Genomic DNA, 25,715 nt, shown 5'->3' on the forward strand with positions numbered 1-25,715 from the left:
AATTGTGATGGTGAGTGACATATTTGAAAGATGTGTAGAAGAATACTTATCACTTTGTTTCGGTGAAGTAAATAGTTATAAAAACAGTTAATTAAATGTTTGATGCAATAGATATGTAGAGAGAATATGCTCTTTTTATATAGATTTTAGCATCAATAATTTTATTTTTATTATTAATATTATGGATAAGTTTCATTTAATTATTAATAATAAGAATTAAAATTTTAAAAAATAATTAATAATATATCTGTATGATTTTTTTTATATTAATTATATTTGTTATAAAAAAATTATCAATTATTTTATAATTTATATTTTCAATATAATTTTAAAATGGAGAAAAATATAAAGATTTAAAAATAGTAAAATTTAGAAATAGAAAAAAAAAACTAAAAATAGTAGTCCTCTTATTAACATAAAATAAGCTGATTTTATACCTATAAATAATAAATTTCGAAATACTAATTCTAGGTGGTACAGTATAATATCATAAGTTTGTCAAAGATGATGTATTTTATTTCCCTTTAGTCCTTGATTCCATATTTAGTATTCAACTCATTCTTAAATATAGAGAAATTCTTAAAGATAAATAAATAAATTGGTAATTTTGATCAAAAAAATGTAGAATTAATAAATTTATAAATGTTTCTATTATTTTTTATTAACTGTAAAAAAATTTCAAGGAGTGTATATAAAATAAATTAACAACTTCAAATCAAAAATTAAATAAGACAATTAAAAATTTGAATACAAATAAAAAATTTGGGGAAAAATTGAATAAAGGTATTAGCAAAATGATTTTAGCCAACAAAATAAGGTCACTTTGAAAATTTTGAATACATTTCCAATATTAATATCACTTCATAATGATATTGATATCATTATTATCAAATATCAAATAATCAATGATATGGATTAATATCACTACATGGTAATAATATTGATAATATTATAAATTAAGATATAAATTGAATTTAGAAATTGTTATTTAATTTATTATTGATGAAAATATGAATGCCGTAATACCTCGTATTTCCTTAAATACTTAAATTCATATTAATTGAGATCAATTGAGTTCCTATATGCTCTAAAAGTTATCGGTTGGGATAAATAGAGTGAATAGTGAATTCAGATTGACTTAATTAATATTATTTGAGATTGACCTTTTATTAATTGGGACATTTTGGTAACACTAATAATGAGTCAATTACTCTAGTAGAACAAATATTAAAAGTGTAGTATCATTTGGGATATTTGTTACTACTAATAATCTTTTCTAACCACACAATCCTAGTGGCAAATGGCGGCCACATGTTTATATCCAATACCCACCAACCTTGTACCACTCCATTTCTCTATGTATCAGAAAATACAATTGGAGAAAGAGAGAACTTGAGAGAAGAAGGAAGCAAGCTAGTGGAAAGAAGAAGGAGAAGAAAAACTTGGATTCCATCATCATCACTTCATCATCATCTTATCTCATCATCTTCTTCAACCTCCTATTCCATTCCTAAGGCGGGTTCTGGGTAAAACTTTAGATTTAGAAGTTAGGGTTGATGAACCATGGAATTGATAGTATGATAGATAACATTATGATGAGTTTATCCATGAATCATGTGAATCTCCATTGAAGATGTTTCTATATGTGTTCTTGTATTTATTGGATTCTTGTGATATAATGATGTGGTTGTTGTTTTGATTGTGTACATGTTTATGTTATGAGATGGGTTGCTAGAAATGAACTAAACATTATGCAGGTGGAAAGAAATTAAGTTCTGAGATAAATTTCTGGAAAAATGACTTGGACCAATCGATTGGTCCTGGGTTTCTTTCCAGACCAATCGATTGGTGGAAGCCTCTGATTCTTAAGAAAATGATTTTTTTTCTACACCAATCGATTGACACTCAACATCAATCGGTTGAGTGGAGCTTCTGAGTTATGAAGAAGTGAAAGATGTTTGGGGCCAATCGATTAGCCCTTACTGATAATCAATTGTATTGTCTTTCTGTTTTGAAGAAAATGAAATTTTGCAGGAACCAATCGATTGCATGGACTTACTGACCTTGAAAATTGGAAATTCGTTTAGCTGTCAATCGGTTGACACCCAGACACCAATCGATTGATCCTTTACATTCTCTGAAAAACAGTTGGTCCTCCCTAACCAAACGATTGAGTCATGCCTAAAACTCCAAATTTCATTTCTTTGATGTTCCTAAATGTATTGCATCAACTATTAATCACTTGTCATGTTATACTTGTATTGAATCAATGTTAAATGTGAGAGTTACATGTTGAATCAAGTGAATTAACCTAGTGATCATTTTAGGCTATAAGTTAGACATAAAACTTAGATAACATTAGAAAACGACATTCACTCGTATGACACCTATGTGAGGGTTGTGAATGGATGGTTGCTATAGTTGAGAATGAGGCGTTTTGTATGGAACATGCGTTGTTATTGTATGTTATAGGTGAATGAAGTCACCTGGTGATACATGAATCCAGTTATGTTTTGAGGGATTAATCACATATTCAGAATGCTTTACCCTGGATGGTGTACATCCCTATTTGAGATGCTTAGATGAGTAAGCAATGGGATATGAATCCAATGATTCGTACCTCAATTGGGTTTGAGCCCCAACCATGGCAGACATGGGGGATAGGTGGACACCAAAGTGGGTTAGAGGCCCATACGGTGAAAGATACCCTAAGTGGGTTAGAGTCCCATATGGGTGAAGGTCGCTTGGATTGAGCTTGAGACTCATAGAGGACCCGATATCTACCGCGAAAGTCGAATCATACGAGTATGCATGAACTGAGCTTGCTCTAGGTGTAGGTCCGCTCAGGGATTGATGTTTCGTGAATCTGAATAGTGACTTATTTGAGTTGCGAGAACTCAGGAGCATGTTGTCATACATTGCGATACTTTTCCCAATCACTTAAGTCTTCCTTCCCTTGTTGACTTAAGTTGGATATTGATTAGAAAACCATGTAGAGCCGAGGGGACCCATAAGATAGGGAACCCACTGGGATTATTATATCACCCCATGTTGTTGATTATTTTCCAGGTAGTTCTGACTAGGCGAAGGGTAAGTACAAGATAGCGTGATGTCCTTGCTTATCTGATGTTTTGGATGACTTTTCCGCCGTGTAGATATTTTTGGGATCATTCTACAGTGATCTAGTTCCTAGTTTTATTTTAGGCACCTTTGTGTATATTTAGTGCCAAGTAGTGTTTTCTTTTGGGCATGTAATATGTACACTGTTTCCACTAGGCGCTTATGTATTTCAGTACCAATATTACACTATGTATAATTTGTATTCTAGACATATATTATATGTGGGGTGTTACCATTGGTATCATAGCAGGTTGTATCCTCGACCTAGCCATGAGATATTATAAGTATTTCTTTCTGCCTCATATGTGGGTTGTCATCATTATCCTTGATGTTATATTCATAGTATTGAGCCTGATCTACTTAATTCTATTTGTATGACATTTATGGTCATGGATGACAGACGCAAAGGTTGTGGTAGACCCAAAACTCAGAACTCAGATTCAGAACCACCAAGTGGTAGTGAAGGTTTTCAATGGCCTCAGTTTCTGCAACAGGTGCAGCAACAACATAACCAATTCATGCATCAGATGATGCAACATTTGAATGGGGGTCTTCATTCTCAAGGGATTCCACAAGAAGCTGCAGGTGGTAGTTTCATAGATTTCTTTCGCATGAATCCTTCTGAGTTTCATGGTGGATTAAATCTTGTGAAGGCTCATGAGTGGGTAACCAACATGGAGAGGATTTTCCAAATAATGCATTGTAATGAAGAGAATAAAGTTGTGTTTGCTTCTCACATGATGAGGGTCCTGCTGTGAGGTGGTGGGAAAATGCTTCGACTCTTATGACCAATCAAGGAGTGCCTAGGAATTCGGAGCACTTTAAAACTACTTTTGTGGATAAGTATTTCCCTAGCTCTTTGAGAACTCAGAAAGAATTTGAGTTTCAGCAGCTTAGACATGGTACTATGTCAGTATCTATGTATGCTGAAAAGCTTGAAGATATGGCTGCTTATTCAAGACATGCCATTTATGCACCAGATGAGAAGTGGAAAATCAATCAGTTCCTTTTTGGTTTAAGAGGTGAAATTTCTCATAGTATTTCTCAGAGAGAATTCACTACTTATGCTGAATTGCTAAGGCAATGCTATGTGACTGAGAACAGTTTGAAGAAGGTTCAGGAAGAAAGAGATAAATATAGGATTAGACATAAGGACCATGGAAGGTCAGGTAACTAGTTTAGGCCTAGACCTCAATCTTTCAAAGGAAAATAAGTGCAACATACAAGACCTAACCATCCCCCGCAATGTCAAGTATGTAAGAAATCTCATTTTGGAAGATGTGCTGGAAGTGTGATTAGGTGTTTTACTTGTCAGACAGAGGGACACGTGGCTAAGGATTGTCCTCAGAATAAGAATCAGATACAAGAGAGGAACATCAGTCGAGTTTATACTTTGGATGCAAGGAAGGCTAAGAGCAACAATGCTTTGATTGTTGGTACATGTCTCATCAATTGATCATCCATGTTTTGTATTATTTGATTGTGGGGAAACACACTCTTTTGTATCAATTTAGTGTATGAAACGTATTGGCTTGCAAGAAATTCCTTTGTATCCTCCAATGGTGGTTATATCGGCATGGATGATGTGGTTGAGACACCGTTAATTTGTGAAAATTGTTCGCTTTCGGTGAATGGTAAAATTTTCCAGATTGATCTTATTTGTTTACCACTTAAGAAGGTTGATGTGGTTTTGGGGATGGATTGGCTTTCCGCTAATTCGGTGTTTATCGAATGTGAAGAAAAGTTAATCATTATTCCATCTAGTGAATCTACTCCAAAGGATGTATTAACTACTATCTTGGAAGGTACGATTGGCATGGTTAATTTCTTATTTGAGAAGGAAAAGTAGGTTTTATTGGTTCTCACCAAGGAACCCAACGACAACCTGAAAGTTACACAAATTCCCATCGTTTATGAATTTCCAGAAGTTTTCTCTGAGGATGTCACTTCTCTTCCTCCTGAAAAGGAAGTGGAATTCTCTATTGATCTGATACGTGGGATGACTCCAATATCTGTTTCTCCGTATCGTATGGCGCCACTTGAGTTGAGAGAGTTAAGGATAAATTGGAAGAGTTATTAACCAAGCACTTCATCCGACCTAGTGTCTCACCATGGGGAGCTCTAGTGTTAGTAGTGAAGAAGCAGGATGTTAGTATGCGGCTGTGTATTGATTATCGCTAGTTGAATAAATTCACCATTAAGAACAAGTACCCCTTGCCAAGGATAGATGATTTGCTAGATCAGTTGAAAGGAGCCTGTGTGTTCTCAAAGATTGATTTACGGTTGAGCTATCATCAAATTAGAGTTAAGAATTCGGATGTACCAAAGACCGCATTCAAAACCCGATATGGCCATTGTGAGTTTCTTGTAATGCCTTTTGGCATGACGAATTCCCCTGTTGTTTTCATGGACTATATGAATCGAATATTTCAACCTTACTTGGACCAGTTCATGGTGATCTTTATCGATGACATTCTTATTTATTCTCGTACTCCACAAGAGCACGGAGAACATCTAAGGAATGTTCTGTCAGTACTGCAGGAGAAGCAACTTTTTGCCAAGTTAAGTAAGTGTGAATTTTGGATGAACGAAGTGAGGTTTCTTGGTCATGTAATATCACAAGAAGGAGTGTCAGTGGACCCATTTAAAGTTGAAGCAATTATTAATTGGGAAAGACTAAAGAATGCTTCAGAAGTCAGAAGTTTCTTACGTTTGGCAGGTTACTATCGAAGATTTATTAAAGGATTTTCTCAGTTAGCTTTACCAATGACTAGACTTACTCGAAAGGAAATTTATTTTAAATGGGATTCGAAGTGTGAACAAAGTTTCATGAGTTTGAAGGAAAGAATAACAACTGCTCCTGTTTTAATCATCCATGATCATAGTAAGTCTTATGAAGTATTTTATGATGCCTCTAAGAAAGGATTAGGAGGGGGTGTTAATGCAAAGTGGTCAAGTTGTAACATATGTCTCTAACAGTTGAAGACTCATGAAGAGAATTATCCAACTCATGATCTTGAATTAGCCGCTGTTGTTTTTACATTGAATGTGTGGCGACATTACTTGTATGGAGTACGTTTTGAGATGTTTAACAACCATAAGAGTTTGAAATACTTGTTTGACCAGAAAGATTTGAACATGAGACAAAGGAGATGGATGGAGTATTTAAAATATTTTGATTTTGAGCTTAAGTATCACCCAGGGAAAGCAAATAAGGTTGCAGATGCCTTAAGTCGGAAAGAGATGCATAAAGCTGAGTTGATGGTGTTAGAGTATGCATTGTTGAAAAAGTTCCAAGATCTTAACCTTCGGTTTGATTGGACGCAAAATGGTGTGATAATGAGAAATTTGAATGTTACTTCTAGCCTAAAGGAAACAATCCAGCAAGGACAAATGATAGATGAGAAGTTGTAAGAGATGTCAACTCAACTAGGTTTCACTCAATCACCAGATGGAGTTGTTCTTTTTAATCAAAGGATTTGTGTCCCGAATGATGCCGAACTGAAAAGAAAAGTTTTAGAGGAAGCCCACAAGGGCGCATTTACCATACATCTAGGTTCATCGAAGATGTATCAAGATTTAAAGAAGGATTATTGGTGGCCTGGAATGAAAAAAGATATTGTAGAGTATGTGTCAGAATGTATAGTGTGCCAACAAGTAAAGATTGAACATCAGAAGGCGGGTGGTTTATTGCGACCTTTAGAGATTCCAGTTTGGAAATGGGATAGTATTTCCATGGATTTTACGGTAGGATTACCTCGGATCCAAGGTGGTTATGATTCAATATGGGTGATTGTGGATCGGTTAACTAAGTACGTGCACTTGTTGGCCGTGAAAACTACTTATAAGGCAAGTCACTTTGCATGGTTGTTCATTTCAGAAATTGTAAGACTGCATGGTGTCCCAACTAGTATTGTGTCTGATAGAGATCTAAAGTTTACTTCAAGATTTTGGAGAACATTTTAACAAGCTATGGGATCGAAGTTGTGTTTGAGTACGTCTAATCATCCTCAAATGAATGGTCAGACTGAGAGGACGATACAGACACTAGAGGATATGTTAAGAGCTTGTGTACTTGAAAGTGGAGGATATTGGAAGGACCTCTTACCATTGATTGAATTTGCATACAACAATAGTTCCCATGCAAGTATCAGGATGGCTCCTTATGAAGCCTTGTATGGATGGAAATGTAGGACACCTTTGTGTTGGACGGAAGTTGGTGAAGAAAGAATTTTAGGACCCAAGATTATTCAAGAGACTACGGAAAAGATAAAGATGGTTCGTGATAAGATAAAGAAAGCACAAGATCGCCAAAAGAGCTACGTAGACAACAGAAGAAGACCGTTAGAATTTAATGAAGGTGATCATGTATTTCTAAAGGTGACTCCAGATTGAGACTGAAGGGACCGTTTAAGTCACGAAAGTTAAGTCCGAGATACGTAGGACCATACCAAATTATAGAGAGGATTGGTGAAGTAGCTTACAAATTAGCCTTACCACCTTCTTTATCAGAAATGCATGGTGTTTTTCACGTATCTCAACTTCGAAAGTTCATTCCAAATTCTCTTCAGCCTATTCTTCCAAATTCAGTAGAAGTAGACCTAACTTTCGAACCTCTACCAAGTCGTATTGTAGGGTGGGAAACTAAGGTATTGAGGAATAAGGAGATCCCTCTTGTTAAGGTTCAGTGGGACGAATCACATTCGGGTGATGCTACATGGGAACTAGAGTCTGAAATGCGAGAAGTTTACCCTCATCTCTTCCAGGTAATATTTAAATTCGGGGACAAATTTTATTTTAAGGGGAGGAGGATGTAATAACCCGTATTTCCTTAAATATTCAAATTCATATTAATTGAGATCAACTGAGTTCCTATATGCTCTAAAAGTTATAAGTTGGGATAAATAGAGTGAATTCAGATTGACTTAATTAATATTATTTGGGATTGACCTTTTATTAATTGGGACATTTTGGTAACACTTATAATGAGTCAATTGCTCTAGTAGAACAAATGTTAAAAGTGTAGTATCACTTGGGATATTTGTTACTACTAAAAATCTTTTCTAACCACACAATCCTAGTGACAAATGGTGGCCACATGTTTATATCCAATACCCACCAACCTTGTACCACTCCATTTTCTCTATGTATCAGAAAATGCAATTGGAGAAAGAGAGAACTTGAGAGAAGAAGGAAGCAAGCTAGTGGAAAGAAGAAGGAGGAGAAAAACTTGGATTCCATCATCATCACTTCACACCATCTCATCTCATCATCTTCTTCAACCTCCTCTTCCATTCCTAAGGTGGATTCTAGGTAGAACTTTAGATTTAAAAGTTAGGATTGATGAACTATGGAATTGATAGTATGATAGATAACATTATGATGAGTTTCTCCATGAATCATGTGAATCTCCATTCGAGATGTTTCTATATGTGTTCTTGTATTTATTGGATTCTTGTGATATAATGATGTGGTTGTTACTTTAATTGTGTACATGATTATGTTATGAGATGGGTTGCTAGAAATAAACCAAACATTATGTAGGTGGAAAGAAATGAAGTTATGAGATAAATTTCTGAAAAAATGACTTGGACCAATCGATTGGTCCTGGGTTTCTTTCCAGACCAATCGATTGGTGGAAGCCCCTGATTCTTAAGAAAATGATTTTTTTTTCTGCAACTAATCGATTGACACTCAACATCAATCGATTGAGTGGAGCTTCTGAGTTATGAAGAGGTGAAAAATGTTTGGGACCAATCGATTGGCCCTTAGTGATAATCGATTGTATTGTCTTTCTATTTTGAAGAAAATGAAATTTTGCAGGAACTAATCGATTGACATTGGACTCCAATCGATTTCATGGACTTACTGACTTTGAAAATTGGAAATTCGTTCAACTGTCAATTGATTGACATCCAGATACCAATCGATTGATCCTTTGCATTCTTTGAAAAATAGAAATGTGAGATAGACCGATCGATTGGGCCTCCCTAACCAATCGATTGGCTCATGCCTAAAACTCCAAATTTCTTTTCTTTGATGTTCCTAAATGTATTGCATCAACTATTAATCACTTGTCATGTTATACTTGTATTTTGGACACCTTTGTGTATATTTAGTGTCAAGTAGTGTTTTCTTTTAGGCATGTAATATGTACATTGTTGCCACTAGGCGCTTATGTACTTCAGTACCAATATTACACTATGTATAGTTTGTATTCTAGACATATATTATATGTGGATGTTACAAATACATTCCTATTTTTCAAAAAAAAAAATTCATTAGACTCTTGATTTTCTAATTTAATTTATTATTTTTGTATTCTTAATTAATAAACATTACTTTTAAATCTCTTAAAAATATCACCATTAGTCAATTTAATATATGTTAAAATTTATCACAAATATTAAGTTAGGCTTGATATATTTGGTCAAAATGAATCATCTTTGTTGATCTTCTTCCAAATATTTTAATTTATACTTAAAGTATTTTTAGAGTTCATCACTAGTGTTGAAGGATTGGAGAGAGTCGTTGTGTCATTGTCAAATAATTATTGTGATCGGTGGTATGTTGTTCGATCCTACTCTATTTAATTTGATTATTGTTGCTATTAGTTTTAGGACATTTGTTACAACTTCCCTAAGAATTTTTATGATTATATAGATTAGGAAAGAATTGTTTCTGCTATAATTTTATTTTTCTGCTATGATTTATTATGTTATATTTATGAAATTTAAGAGAAACATGTTGAGTTTATATGCTTACGGTGAAAGTATATTATTAACCTTTCCTATTTTATAGTGCGTAAAAATAAAAATAAAAACCTCTCCTATTTTATTTATTTTTTAAATTATGATTTATTGAACCACAACTTACTTTTATAACCTTTGGTTATTTACTATTTAAATTTTTATACTTTTCAATATTTAAACTAGTATGTGTTACTGTTACCTTATTTAAAAAATAATAATATTGTTATGGAATTTTATAAAAACCATTGTATTAACTGTCATTTAGTTAAAGTTTCATTATACATTTCTGTTATGCATTTTTTGTGATAATAAAAAATTTATTTCTGTTATGCATTTTTTGTGATAATAAATTTTTTATTTCAAATGATATGTATTATAATTTAGATATAGTTCAGATTATAATATAAATTTCTATTTATATGATTTTAGCCTCAATACTTTTCGAAATTATATGAGTTGATTAGTTTCAATACAGCCTTATTCTAATAATAAAATATGAATAAATACATTATACCTAATTTAAACATAACTGCCTCAGCAGCACACAAGAGTTTTTCAGACGGATCTTTGGGAAGCTCCATCACACTATCAGTTGTGCCTACATGTAAATATAGAAATTACTATCCTTTGGAACTAGGAAGTAAAACAAGAGAAATTTTATCCCAACAAAAATTCAACTAGCAATATCACTTGCACTATATTTGTACAGTCCATCAGCATATTATATTGAGACCAACTAATTTAGGAAAACATCGAAATTTCAATAAAATTTGAGGAAAATCAACCTGCAAATTTCCCATGATATCATAAAAGAAAATAGCTTCAGAAAATAAAATTTGAGTCTAATATATGTCTTCTTGTTAGCAAATAAAATTAACACAAATTTTAAGAAGTGAAAATAAAATACATATTTAGAAAGTAACCAGATTCATAATTTCAAGTGTTGAACAACAAAAAACTGACACTATTTCGTAGATTTACTATAACAAATATTAGATGGAAACATCTATAAAGTAAATTATGGGGGTTAGATTGAAAAATGCATCCCAAGTTCAAGGTAACCCGCCTGTGTCTATAAATAAGATGCAATGATATTTCTGAGTAAGAACGAAAGAGAATTCAACTAACCACATCTTTGACATATGGAAATATTAAAGGATTCTCTATTATCAGCCCTCCAACAACGTTGAGGAATGAGAAAATGTGGATAATCATTTGTTGCGAGACTGTCTCTTGTGATTGAGTGTTTATCATTCTCTGAAGTTTTGAGTTAGGTATTTGGGTTTGTAAGGTACTAAGTCAAGCCTCGTAAATTCTTGTGTCTTGTATTGTTTAATTTGTGGTGTATTTTGTGTGAATACTAACTTCGAACATGCGCGCAGGCGTGCGTATGTGATAAACACAACTTTTAGTGGATTTTCAAATTTATACATAACTAGGAATCTTGTTTGAGACAATAAACATTATGTTAAAGGATCTTTGTTTTCCAAAGAAGACTAATGCAGCAACATATTATTAAGTGAAACAGTGTTTTACATCTAAAAGAAGTGCAAACAAAATTCTTATGACTATTTATATGAATGAGAAATCAGGATATCCCAAAATTCCCAAAATCACATGCTATGTGAGTATTTCCACTGGATACTTATCAATGAAATCTTTCCATGGTCCATTAGGAGAAGGCTTCACATCACGAATTGCCTCCCAAACAGAACTATAACACTTAAAACCACTTCCGAATGCAATTTGCCAAACTCTGTTACCTTTCTTTACCCTCCCTTTAGTTTCAACATACGCCAACTCATACTAAATAGAACTCGAGAAAGTGTTCCCGAATCGATGAAGCGTCATCCTAGAAGGCTCCACGTGTACAAGAAGCAACTCAAGATTCTTCTCCAACTCATCAATCACAACCCTTTCACCAGCATGTATACAGAAATGGTTGAATGCCAGTTTGAAATTCGGTATATAAGGTTTCATATGACTATTAGAAAACTTCCTCAAAACCAAATTAGCAAAAAACCTAAGTTGCTGAGTAACCGGAAGCACCAAAGGACCAAGTTTAGTAATATTGGTTTTCAACGCCAAACCAGCAATTCCCATCAAATCTTTCGACAACGAAACACCAGTTTTCGCCACATCATCTTCTTCCTGATAAACACATCGAAAGGCCTTGTCGTCTGCACCGCAATTCGTCCTCACAACATGAACAAACTTATACTTAGCCCTTGTGTTATCATCAGATTTATTCATAGAAACAAAGCTGAACCACCTACTCTAAACAAACAGTTAGGTGTAAGCATTGATTTTTTCTTCCCAAAGTACCAATTATGAGTAATATTTTCAGTGCTAACAACAACGACATAAGTATTATCCTTTTGAATCCTCAACAAATCTCTTGCAAGATCAATAGCTATAACACCAACACTACAACCCATTCCACCTAAATTGAAACTCATAATCTCAGGTTATATTTATTCACAATCATTGAAGAAAGTGAAGGTATAGGGTTAAACAAACTACAATTCACAACGAGAATTCCAATTTCTATTGGATTTACGTATGGGTTAATGAAAAGATCATCCAATGCACCAAACATGACAGATTATTTCCATAACTGTGGTGGAACCGTCGCCTTCGTCCAAATGTGTGGTGCTGACAGACATCTTCATCTTCGGAAGAGGTGCTGGAGAATACAGATCCACGTTCGGTGAATTGAACCGTTATAGAAATAGTTAATTGGTGCATAAGATTTTGAAGAGAATACGTGTTTTTATCTAAATTTTGCCGCCAATAATAATATTATTATTATTTTAAACTTATTATTATTAATCAGTTGAATCGTGTTATGCAAATATTATTTTGCAAAGATTTTCAAGATTAGACTGAATTCTTTTTTTTTTTTATAAAATTGTGATAAAGGGTTTTTAAATGAGAAAAAAGAATATGCATTATAAAATATTTTTATATTGTCATCCAATTATAAATTATATCCCATCAAATTACATGTTTAATTTTAAAATATATGATACGGTAGAATGTTATAATGGAAACGTGAGGTTATATTGATGAAATGTACATTTCATCTCCCAAAATGAATGAATGATTTTAATTTGGTAAAAGCCCTCCCATGACCAATTTGTGTTTGTATCATTTCCGCTCCCTCTTCATCTTCAATCCCATTCTATCCCATTCCTCTCATTGACCAATGAAGTCTCAATATCCTAAGGTTAATTGGTTTATCAATAACTTTGTGTTAGATGAATCAATACAAGTATGGATGAGATTAGGTCCATCCTTTGACCATTTTCTTTTTGTGTATGGTATGTTTTAGAAGTATGGTTCATTATACCATATCTCTAACATGCATTAACACCAAAATTTCTATTGTCCGACCTCAGATAGTTGTGACTTCTACATAAGTCCAATTACGATTGCTTAACATATCGCTAAATTTTGACCCAAAAGCATAGCATTCTAGTAAGTGAGATTGTCGATCCACCGTACTGCATCTGCATTTGAGAATCTGATGTCTTTGCGGTAATGTTTGAAAGAAGGTTTTGTTAATGCATACCCTGCGTTGACAACCTTCTTCCATAACGTTTTGTCTTTAATCTCCCGCATAAAATTTTGAGCGATATGTATAATGCAGTAGACATGTGTCGACGGAGGATCCTGCCAGCCATTATCAATGTTTTTGTAGGCACTCACTATTGAAGGGTGTCGGTCAGAGATCAAACATAATTTAAGTTGAGGAGCAACGTGCAATCGGAAATTTTTTAGGAAAAAAATTCATCCCTCAACAGTCTCCCCTTCAACTAGGGCAAAGGCGATTGGAAAAATATTGATGTTTCCATCTTATGTCACTCCATCCGTAGCGTTCCTTTATATTTCCTGTACAACCATGTACCATCAATTTATATAATAGGTTTACAAAAAGCAAAGTCTTTGATGCATGGTTGATACGCCCAGAATAGTCGATGGAATATTCCATTTCCAATAGCACAAGTCCCGTATGGGGTATACGCCGACAACGTTTCCAAATTGAGAATAGTCCTTGGAGCATACTGTTTAAGAGCCACCAAGTATTTTGGAAGTTGTTTGTAAGACACCTCCCAATTTCCATACACTTTTTCAACCGCCTTTGTCCTAGCTATCCAAGCTTTCCTATATGATGGAGTATAGTTGTATTATGTTACAATATGCGAGATTATTATAATCATCTTTAACGAGGATTGTTGCTAATGGCAGACAAAATTTCATCGCATATTAACTGAGAGTTGAGTTTGTGATAGTCTTGCATTGGATTCGTGAGCATGCATGTTGAACTGGACCCATGGAACCAATCTCCCAAGAATCACTCCTCTTCCAGTAAAAAGCTGACAACCAGAAAAGACAGAGCTCATTTCAACAATAAATCTTATACCTCATTGCATACAGGGTGCTAGACCAACTCAACATATATGGCATGATTTAGGTCGGTTACAACACTATAATTTGTGTCTGAGTCAAGGTATTTGATTGATCCATGCCAACGAGCCTCGTCATCATACACCAAACAACAAATCCCCTTCCAAGAACAATGTCAATCCACCCAAACCCAACAACCAACCTCACACCATCACCCTACCATATATACCTAACAACCAAACACCCAACCTCGCAACCAATTCATGTCACACACCCAAACTCAAAACCAAGAATCAAACTCTAACCACCAATAACCATACGCAACCACCATAACAGTCTATAGCCCAGATGATTCATACGATTCAACATCATGGCATCGTAGCCCCCCACCAAAGAACACTCAAACATCTCATCGCCACAATATTCAACCATTATTTGACTTTAGTACACCCCAGGAACCATTGTTTCGTTTCCAAACAAATTCAATGTCCCAATTCAGGCAACCATACCGTCCACAATTCACCCGACTACAACGACCCAACTACGACAACATGGGCACCAAACTCAATTACGAAAGTGCCGTTGGCGACAACACCCCTAACTATTAGGGACAAATGATGAAAAATCTATCAAATACTATTGGACCTTCACACCAGGCACCATTGGATCATGTCAGCACTCAAAGACCCCAAACACCTTAGGAAAATCGTGGGAGACCTCAAAGACAGACTAACATACCTAGATGTGGAACAAGAGGCGTTTCAATCAGACGGGTCATTGAATTTCTTGTCAATTCTATGTATTTTTTCTTTATAATATAACATAATTTTTAATTTCAGTATTTCATTTAGTTAATTATAATTATAACATTTAAAATTAAAAAAAAATGAAAGGAGCATGCGCCACATGCATTGGCGCATACACTATATAGTGTATGCATGCGCCAAAACATGCAGCATCAAGGCATGCATGCGTCAAAAATGCATGTGGCGTCTACATACATTGGTTTTGCATGCATGCGCCAAGGTTCTGGGCGCCTCCTTTGAAGGTTAGTTGGATGCGCCAGTTCAACTGACGCATAAGTAGGGAAAAATGGTTATTTTGGTATACTTTTTGAAAAATTGATTTTATATTCAGATTTAATTTGAAAAAACTGATTATTTAAAAAAAAAAATTCTAAAAACTATACTAAGGATACATTGTAACCTTTATTTTATCTTTTTGGTTTTCACCAATATTCGGTCCACTAAACTGACTAATCCGATTCAGAGGTTAGTTCTGACATCACATGCTTTCAGCCCCCTCCTAATTGTAGTTGCGGGTAGAGGTGTATATGGGACAATTTGGATTGAATTTTGTCAAACCCAATACCCAATTCATATAGGATACTTCGGTTTGGATGAGGTAAAATAATCATCCGCTACACCAATGGATCGGTTTAGACAAATCCACTTATTTTTGAGTTGAGTTGGGTTGCGTAGTGGGTCAAAATAAAATTTTCTCTTTTATTAATATTAAATGACTAAATGATAGATCATATTTTTTCATAAAAATTATTCATGGTTTTTATTTTAAAAAAAATATATAATATATTTTTACTATTTTTTAGCATCATAGAATAATAAATAATACATCAACTAATAAAAATTATCATAAAATAATAACAATAAACTAAAGTTGACCGGATTTTGTGGATTGAACGAACCGAAAGAGACTCCCGGTTTGAAAATCATTACAGTCTCAATGATATACTTAGATTAAAGGTGACATGTTAAATGATCTTTCATGAAAGTATATTTTATGACATAATTTAAAAGATTAATAATACAACTCAGATAAAGTAATGTCACTTACCATCTAAACGCAATTAGAAATAAGCAAAACAATTTAAACATGACATTGGCATCGGAAGCTAAATCCCAAAGTTAAACTTCATACATATGGCCTATGCGTTCATTCTCTATTTGGATCTAAATCTGCCATTTTTGGGTAAGGCAACAATTCCTCCCCAAAGTATGATAACATAGGGAACAATCCCACCAATCTTAACCAATTTGATAAGCCTTTCATTGTATTTCCAGTAGTTATTTTTGTTAGTACAGCCAAGGCAAAGTAAAAAATACATTCATTTACATGTTGCACCAAAATAGGAAAAGTAAAATAGAACACCATAATTGGTCAGAGAGATTTGGAGATGCTAAGTAAGTTGCTTACATCTTGTTGAAGATGAACTCTCATATATCATGCTTACATCTTGTTGAAGATGAACTCTCATATGGTTCATCATGCTTACATCTTGTTGAAGATGAACTCTCATATGGTTCATCATGCTTACATCTTGTTGAAGATGAACTCTCATATGGTTCATCATGCTTTTGAATTTCGAGAATGAAAAGAAAAATCTAATACCAACAACATTATCTCTGAGAGTTCTTAAATGATACAATTGTGGAACCTAGTTTATATACATTACATATGCAAAGCATAGAGAAGTAATAGACTTCTGTTAGAAACTTAAACATCAAACTGTTCTCTAACAAACTCCTCAACCATAAGCAACTAACTATGTTAGTTGATCAGTTTCCAAAGGTTGAGTTTTTAAACCCCCCTCAAGCACAAGGAGAGTGGCCTTCACAAAGGTTTAGTCAAAGTATCTGCTATTTGCGCAGCAGCAGGAACATGTTGTATGAGTGGCCTCTTGGACACCACTCTCTCACGAACAACATGTTGTATGAGTAGCCTCTTGGACACCACTATCTCACAAACAAAATGGATATCCAATTCTATGTGCTTGGTGCGTGCAGGCATGTAAGAGAGGATTGTGTGCATTGCCTGTTATTTTTCTCTAAATATCTATTTGTTTTTAACCACAGCAGGATTTGTTGTCATTTGTATTTGTTTTTAACCACAGCAGGACTTGTTGTCATTTGGTCCCCGAGACAAAGGGGGAAACTTTTGAAGAAATACAACAGTTTTTTAGATGAAGTTTCCTTCCAAGTAGCACTCAAGCTACTTCAGCTAGTGTTTACTCGCGTATGCATATTCATATTTTTTTCTTCATTAACTCGATTCATTTTTGTGCTTATTGGGAGCATACTTGCATTTTTGTTGTAATTGATTGATTATAAACAGATAAATGAAAGAGAGTGGTTATTATACACTTCAATTAGAGTAGTAGTGGTTTCAGTTCATGACATTTCAAGTAGCAAGAGGATCATATAAACAGTAAGCATATATCATTATTTGTATTTTAATATTATAAACGCATAAAAAGAACCTTTAGTTGATCTTATGAATTATAACAAGCAGCTGTATGCCATTTTCTTCTGGTTACCTCTTGTGGCTGCAACATAACCTGAAATGAGAATATGGTCACAGAGACATGTGATGCATGTAAATGTTAATTACAATCCGTCGAAAATTATTTAGACACACAACACGCTTAAAGTATTGAATACACTTTTTATTTTATTGAAAGATTCAAACACTTGCTCTTGAAATCTAAAACTTGACACTAAACACATAAAAGCCACATTGTCACCAAACACGAGTTGAGTTACCGGATACACAATATCTACAAGACTATAGCACAAGACTACCAAGCTATGCGAGTATTCCCACAGGATACTTATCAATGCAATCTTCCCATGGTCCATTAGGAGAAGGCTTCACATCACGAATCGCCTCCCAAACAGCACTATTACACTTAAAACCACTTCCAAATGCAATTTGCCAAACTTTGTTACCCTTGTTTACCCTCCCTTTAGCTTCAATATAAGCCAACTCATACCAAATAGAGCTCGAGGAAGTGTTCCCGAACCGATGAAGCGTCATCCTAGAAGGCTCCACGTGTACAGGAAGCAAGTCAAGATTCTTCTCCAACTCATCAATCACAGCCCTTCCACCAGCATGTATACAGAAATGATCGAATGCGAGTTTGAAATCTGGTATATAAATCTTCGCATCACTTTTAGAAATCTTGCTAAAAACCAAATTAGCAAAAAACCTAAGTTGCTGAGTAACCGGAAGCACCAAAGGACCAAGTGTAGTAATATTGGTTTTCAATGACAAGCCAGCAATTCTCATCAAGTCTTTCGACAACGAAACACCGGTTTTCCCTAGAGTATCTTCTTCCTGATAAACACATCGAAAGGCCTTATCGTCTGCACCGCAGTGGGTCCTCACAACATGAACAAGCTTATACTTAGCCCTCGTTCTATCAGCAGAGTTATTCGATAGCAACACAGCTGAACCACCAACCCTAAACAAACAGTTAGGTATAAGCATTGATTTTTTATTCCCAAAGTACCAATTCTGAGTAATATTTTCAGTGCTAACAACAACGGCATAAGTATTATCCTTTTGAACCCTCAACAAATCTCTTGCAAGATCAATAGCTATAACACCAGCACTACAACCCATTCCACCTAAATTGAAACTCATAATGTTACTTCTCAGGTTATATTTATTAACAATCATTGAAGAAAGGGAAGGTGTAGGGTTAAACAAACTACAATTCACAACGAGAATTCCAATTTCTTTTGGATTTAGGTTTGTGTTGACAAAAAGATTCTCCAGGGCACCAAACATGACGGATTCTGCTTCGCATCTCGCCGCAGAGATTGAAGGACGGGGAGGGATGTAATGCATGGCTTCGGGAACGTAGGTTTCGTCGCCGAGACCGGAACGAAGAAGAATCTTGCGCTGGAAATCCAAAGAGGAATCGTCGAAGTCGCCGGTGAGATGAGAATGTTGGATGAAGCTGTGGAATGGAGCTTTGAGGTGATCCGCGGGACGGAAACAAGAGAAGTCGACGAGGTAGACGGCGCGTTGGCGCTTGTGAACAGAGAGAGTGAAAGCGAAGACTATGAAACCGGTGAAAGTGAGCATACGGATGAGATTGTAGTGGTCGTGAAGAAGCCAGAGCTGGTTTAGGTTTTGTGTTTGGAAGAAGTGGATTAAAGTGATTATGATTAACGGGATAAAAGATAGACTAAAGAGATTTGAGATTAAGTAGTGGTAACCTAACTTGACATACTTTAGTTTCACGCTTTGATGAAAATCTGGAACAAGTATTTTTGCTCTACTGCCGGCGGTGCCCACATCGGTAGTTGCGGTGGTGCCGATGACAGTCATGCTATAAGAATACTGATGTCTTTGTTTTTTCGGTGGAAGAAAGGTGAAAGAAACAGTTAATTAACTGTTCGGTTCGGTGATGTATTTCATACTACCAGACACCATGTTTTTATAGCCTCCAATATTATTATTATTATTATTATTATTATTATTATTATTATTATTATTATTATTTATTTATTTATTTATAATTAGATTGAAAATATAGTTAAATATATTTGATGATGAATATATATTATCATTTTTAGTTACGGTGGTGGTGATCACAGAAATGGTATAAAAATAAGAATACTGATCATAGATAATTAACTGTTCGGTGATGCATTTCATATCGCGAAAGACCATCCTTTTATACTGTTTCTGCCTCCATTATTATTATTATTATTATTATTATTATTATTATTATTATTATTATTATTATTTATTATTATTATTATTATTTATTATTATTATTATTATTATTATTAAATTAAAAATATAGTTAGATATATTTGATGCTGAATATATATTATCATTTTTAAAAATTAAATAAAGAGTAATGTTAATATTATCTCTTTATTTTTTTGTTTCGGTGGAAGAAAGATTGATATTTGTTTCGGTGAAGGAAATAATTAATTAACTACTCGGCTGTGCATTTTATATGGCAAGAGACAATCCTTTTATTCTGATTCTTGCCTCCAACAGTTTTATTATTATTATTATTATTATTTTTATTATTATTATTATTATTATTTTATTTTATTTTATTATAATTAGATTGAAAATATAATTAGATATATTTGATGATGAATATATATTATCATTTTTTAAAATTAAATAAAGAGTAATATTACCTTGTGCTCTAGGGCATAATACAAGAAGTCTATTTATAAAAATTTGTATTGAAAAATGTAACTTAAAAACTAATTTTAGTTTTTTTATTAAAAGGAATGTATAATTTTTAAGATAATATTTATTTATTTAATTATAAATTTGTACTCTTTGATAAAAAAGATGTAAGATTAGAGAAGAAAGATGCGATAAAAACGTAATTAGAAGAGAAAATAGTAACATAAAAACGAGAAGATGACAAAGAAAGAACATAATAGAAGAGAGATTACATACTTGAGCTTCATATTACATACTCGAGTTTCACGCTATGTGTAGAATAATACTTATCACTTTGTTTTTTTTGTTTCGGTGGAAGAAAGATTGATATTTGCTTCGATTAAGGAAACAGTTAATTAACTGTTCGGTGATGCATTTCATATCGCGAGAGACCATCCTTTTATACTGTTTCTGCCTTCAATAATGTTATTAATATTATTATTATTATTTTTTTTATTTTTATTTTTATTATAATTAGATTGAAAATATAGTTAGATATATTTGATGCTGAATATATAGTATCATTTTTAAAAATTAAAAAAAGAGTAATGTTAATATTATCTTTTTATTTTTTTGTTTCGGTGGAAGAAAGATTGATATTTGTTTCGGGGAAGGAACAGTTAATTAACTGCCCATTTTATAGGATACTGCCTCCAACATTTTTATTATTATTATTATTATTATTATTATTATTATTATTATTATTATTTATAATATTATTATTTTTTTCTTTACTGCTGACAGTGCCCACATCGGTAGTTGCGGTGGTGGTGATGACAGACATAGTATAAGAATACTGATCTCTTTGTTTTTTTGTTTCGGTGGAAGAAAGATGTTATTTGTTTCGATGAAGGAAACAGTTAATTAACTGTTCGATGGTGCATTTCATATGGTGAGAGACAATCCTTTTATACTCATTCTGCCTCCAATATTATTATTATTATTATTATTATTATTATTATTATTATTATTTTTATTTTTATTATTATTATTTATTTATAATTAGATTGAAAATATAGTTAAATATATTTGATGATGAATATATATTATCATTTTTTTAAAATTAAATAAAGAGTAATATTACTTTGTGCTCTAGGGCATAATACAAGAAGTCTATTTATAAAAATTTGTATTGAAAAATGTAACTTAAAAACTAATTTTAATTTTTTATTAAAAGGAATGTATAAATTTTAAGATAATATTGATTTATTTAGTTATAAATTTGTACTCTTTGATAAAAAAGATGTAAGATTAGAGAAGAAAGATGCGATAAAAACGTAATTAGAAGAGAAAATAGTAACATAAAAATGAAAAGATAACAAAGAAAGAACATAATAGAAGAGAGATTACATACTTGAGCTTCATATTACATACTCGAGTTTTACGCTATGTGTAGAATAATACTTATCCCTTTGTTTTTTTGTTTCGGTGGAAGAAAGATTGATATTTGTTTCGATTAAGGAAACAGTAAATTAACTGCTCGGTGGTGCATTTATATGGCGAAAGACAACCCTTTTATACTTATTCTGCCTCCAACATTATTATTATTATTATTATTATTATTATTATTATTATTATTATATTGAAAATATAGTTAGATATATTTGATGATGAATATATATTATCATTTTTAGTTGCGGTGGTGGTGATCACAGACATGGTATAAGAATAAGAATACTGATCTCTTTGTTTTTTTTTCAATTGAAGAAAGATTGATATTTGTTTCGGTGAAGGAAACAGTTAATTAACTGCTCGTTTTATATGATACTGCCTCCAACATTTTTATTTTTATTATTATTATTATTATTATTATTATTATTATTATTATTATTATTATTATTATTATTATTATTTTGCTCTACTACCGACGGTGCCCACATCGGTAGTTGCGGTGGTGGTGATGACAGACATATAATAAGAATATTGATCTCTTTGTTTTTTTGTTTCGGTGGAAGAAAGTTGGTGTTTGTTTCGGTGAAGGAAACAGTTAATTAACTGCTCGGTGGTGCATCAACCCGTTTTATAACATCGGTTGTTGCGGTGGTGGTGATCACATACATAGTATAAGAATATTGATTCGGTGGAAGAAAGATGGTATTTGTTTCAGTGAAGGAAACAGTTAATTAATTGTTCGATGGTGCATTTCATATGGCGAGAGACAATCTTTTTATACTGATGTTGTCACCTTCATTTTTATTATTATTATTATTATTATTATTATTATTATTATTATTATTATTATTATTATTTTATATTTTTATTATAATTAGATTGAAAATATAGTTAGATATATTTGATGATGAATATATATTATCATATTTAAAAATTAAATAAAGAGTAATGTTATCTTGTACTCTAGGGCATAATACAAGAATATTTATCACTTTGTTTTTTTTTGTTTCGGTGGATGGTGGATGATCTTTCTTTCGGTGGAGCGGAAACAGTTAATTGATTGTTAGCTGGTGGTGCCCACATCGGTAGTTGCGGTGGTGGTGATGACAGACATATTATAAGAATATTTATTTCATTGTTTTTTTGTTTGAGTGGAAGAAAGATTAATATTTATTTCGGTGAAGGAAACAGTTAATTAACTGCTAGGTGGTGCATTTATACGACGAGAGACAACCCTTTTATACTTATTCTGCCTCCAACATTATTATTATTATTATTATTTATTATTATTATTATTATTATTATTATTATTATTATTATTAATATTATTATTATTATTATTATTATTATTATTTTATTATAATTAGATTGAAAATATAGTTAGATATATTTGATGATGAATATATATTATCATTTTTAAAAATTAAAGAAAGAGTAATGTTATCCTGTGTTCTAGGGCATAATACAAGAATATTTATTTCTTTGTTTTTTTTTGTTTTGGGGGATGGTGGATGATCTTTCTTTCGATGGAGTGGAAACAGTTAATTAACTGTTAGTTGTTGGTGCAATTCATATGCTCAACGACTACACCATTTTATACTCATTCTACATCAAATATTTTATTATTATTATTATTATTATTATTATTATTATTATTATTATTATTATTATTATTATGATTTATTATTATTAGTAGAAATAAAATAGAAAACTTATTTTGAAAATATAGTTAAATATATTTGATGATGAATAGATATTATCATTTTTTATTAATATAAGAAGTATTAAAAAAATGTAACTTAAAAACTAATTTTAAATTTTTATTAAAAGGAATGTATAATTTCTAAGATAATATTTCTTCATTTAATTATAAATTTGAACTCCTAAGACACAAGTTAATATTATTCTTAAGTTTATTATATTTTTAAAAAATTATTTTACTTGTATTGTATCATTCATTAAACAAACTTACAATTTCAACTATTTTATTCAAACATTAAATTTATTATTAGATAAGAATATGGATGTTTTCGGTGTGGTTTGTGCGGTTTTAATGCTAAAATTCATCTGAATTGTAAGAGAAAAAAGTTTGCGGTTCGGTAGTTACGGTGGTGGTGACAGACATAGTAGAAGAATATTTATCTCTTTATTTTATTTTTCTATGGATGATCTTTGTTTCGGTGGAGCGGAAACAGTTAATTAACTGCTAATTGGTGCAATTCATATGGGTGAGACTACCCCATTTTATACTGATTCTGCCTCCAATATTTTTATTATTATTATTATTATTATTATTATTAGAAATTAAATAGAAAATTTATTTTGAAAATATAGTTAGATATATTTGATGATGAATATATATTATTATTATTTTTTAAAATTAAATAAGGAGTAATGTTATCTTGTGCTATAGGGCATAATACAAGAAGTCTATTTATAATTTTTTTATTGAAAACGTAACTTAAAAACTAATTTTAATTTTTTATTAAAAGGAACGTATAAATTTATTGAAGAATACTGATCTCTTTGTTTTTTTTGTTTCGGTGGAAGAAAGATGATATTTGTTTCGGTGAAGAAAACAGTTAATTAACTGCTCGGTGGTGCATTTCATATGGCGAGAGACAACCCTTTTATATTGATTTTGCCTCCAACATTATTATTATTATTATTATTATTATTATTATTATTATTATTATTATTATTATTAGATTGAAAATATAGTTAGATATATTTGATGATGAATATATATTACCATTTTTAAAAATTAAATAAAGAATAATGTTATCTTGTGTTTTAGGGCATAATACAATAATATTTATCTCTTTGTTTTTTTGTTTCGGTGGATGGTGGATGGTGGATAATTTTTCTTTCGGTGGAGCAGAAACAGTTAATTAACTGTTAACTGCTGGTGCAATTCATATGGCGAGAGACAACCCGTTTTATACTGATTCTGTTCGAACCAAATCAAATCAAACCAATGCGGTTTGGGTTGGTTTGATTTGTTCGATTATTTTTACAAAATTATTGAGCCATACATATACCTATAGAGAACAACATAGCTTTGTGTTTAGTCATTTATACATTACAAAATTCATCATATTTAGACAAACTTTCTCATTCAATATACAAAAATCAATTTAGACAAAAGTGGAAAAAAATATAAAACAATATAATAAAACATAAAAAAATAGAAGAGATGATAGATTAGAGAAGATGAAAAAGAAAGAATAAAAGAGATGTAAGATTAGAGAAGAAAGATGCGATAAAAATGTAATTAGAAGAGAAAATAGTAACATAAAAATGAGAAGATGACAAAGAAAGAACATAATAGAAGAGAGATTACATACTTGAGTTTCATATTACATACTTGAGTTTCACGCTATGGAGAAAATCTAGGAGTAGTATTCTTGCTTTATCAGTGACGGTGTTATTGTCTTTGTCTATAACTGTGATGGTGAGTGACATATTTGAAATATGTGTAGAAGAATACTTATCACTTTGTTTTGTTTAGGTGGATCTTTGTTTCAGTGGAGCGATCAGATATGAAACAGTTAATTAACTATTCGGTGGTGCAATACATATGGTGAGAGACTACCTTGTTTTATACTGATTCTGGCTTCAATATTTATTATTATTATTATTATTATTATTATTATTATTATTATTATAAATCAAATAGAAAATTTATTTTGAAAATATAGTTAGATATATTTGATGATGAATATATATTATTATTTTTTTAAATTAAATTAATGGTAATCCTAATTTGTGCCCTAGGCCACAAGGTAAGAAATCTATTTATAAAAAGTTTATTTTGAAAAAATTAATTAAAAAATTAATTCTAAATTTTTATTAAAAGAAATATATAATTTCTAAGATAATATTTATTTATTTAATTATAAATATTAAATTAAAATGGGTAGAAGAATACTTATCATTTTGTTTCGGTGGAATAAATAGTTGTAAAACAGTTAATTAATTGTTTGATGCAATAAATATCTTTTTATATAGATTCTGGCATCGATAATTTTATTATTA

At 32.0% G+C, this 25,715-nt stretch overlaps 2 protein-coding genes and 1 pseudogene across 2 annotated transcripts; 1 reads left to right on the forward strand and 2 right to left on the reverse strand.

Annotated features, from left to right (window-relative positions):
- Positions 1-3,509: 3,509 nt before the first annotated feature.
- LOC127093616 (uncharacterized) lies at positions 3,510-6,534 on the forward strand. Its single transcript, XM_051032559.1, has 8 exons — positions 3,510-3,874; positions 3,976-4,289; positions 4,440-4,556; positions 4,635-4,925; positions 5,046-5,134; positions 5,302-5,686; positions 5,840-6,018; positions 6,100-6,534. Exons 1-8 carry the CDS (start codon positions 3,510-3,512, stop codon positions 6,532-6,534), a joined length of 2,175 nt encoding a protein of 724 aa, XP_050888516.1.
- Positions 6,535-11,492: 4,958 nt separating this feature from the next.
- Positions 11,493-12,471, reverse strand: LOC127096674 (3-ketoacyl-CoA synthase 4-like; annotated as a pseudogene).
- A 5,253-nt stretch (positions 12,472-17,724) lies between these two features.
- Positions 17,725-19,483, reverse strand: LOC127096672 (3-ketoacyl-CoA synthase 4). Its single transcript, XM_051035221.1, has one exon. It carries the CDS (start codon positions 19,416-19,418, stop codon positions 17,886-17,888), a length of 1,533 nt encoding a protein of 510 aa, XP_050891178.1. The 5' UTR covers positions 19,419-19,483; the 3' UTR covers positions 17,725-17,885.
- Between the last annotated feature and the right edge of the window lie 6,232 nt (positions 19,484-25,715).

The sequence above is a fragment of the Lathyrus oleraceus genome, chromosome 6 (genome assembly GCF_024323335.1).
Source record: "Lathyrus oleraceus cultivar Zhongwan6 chromosome 6, CAAS_Psat_ZW6_1.0, whole genome shotgun sequence".
In the NCBI taxonomy this organism is placed as follows: domain Eukaryota; kingdom Viridiplantae; phylum Streptophyta; class Magnoliopsida; order Fabales; family Fabaceae; genus Lathyrus; species Lathyrus oleraceus.

Excerpts from the sequence above, each read along its gene's own strand:
- LOC127093616 (XM_051032559.1), top strand. The coding sequence starts at position 3,510 with ATGGATGACAGACGCAAAGGTTGTGGTAGACCCAAAACTCAGAACTCA. Across the intron at positions 3,875-3,975 it reads CACATGATGAGGGTCCTGCT|CTCTTTGAGAACTCAGAAAG; the intron begins GTGAGGTGGTGG and ends GTATTTCCCTAG. Across the intron at positions 4,926-5,045 it reads ATTAACTACTATCTTGGAAG|AAGTTTTCTCTGAGGATGTC; the intron begins GTACGATTGGCA and ends ATGAATTTCCAG.
- LOC127096672 (XM_051035221.1), bottom strand. The coding sequence starts at position 19,418 with ATGACTGTCATCGGCACCACCGCAACTACCGATGTGGGCACCGCCGGC.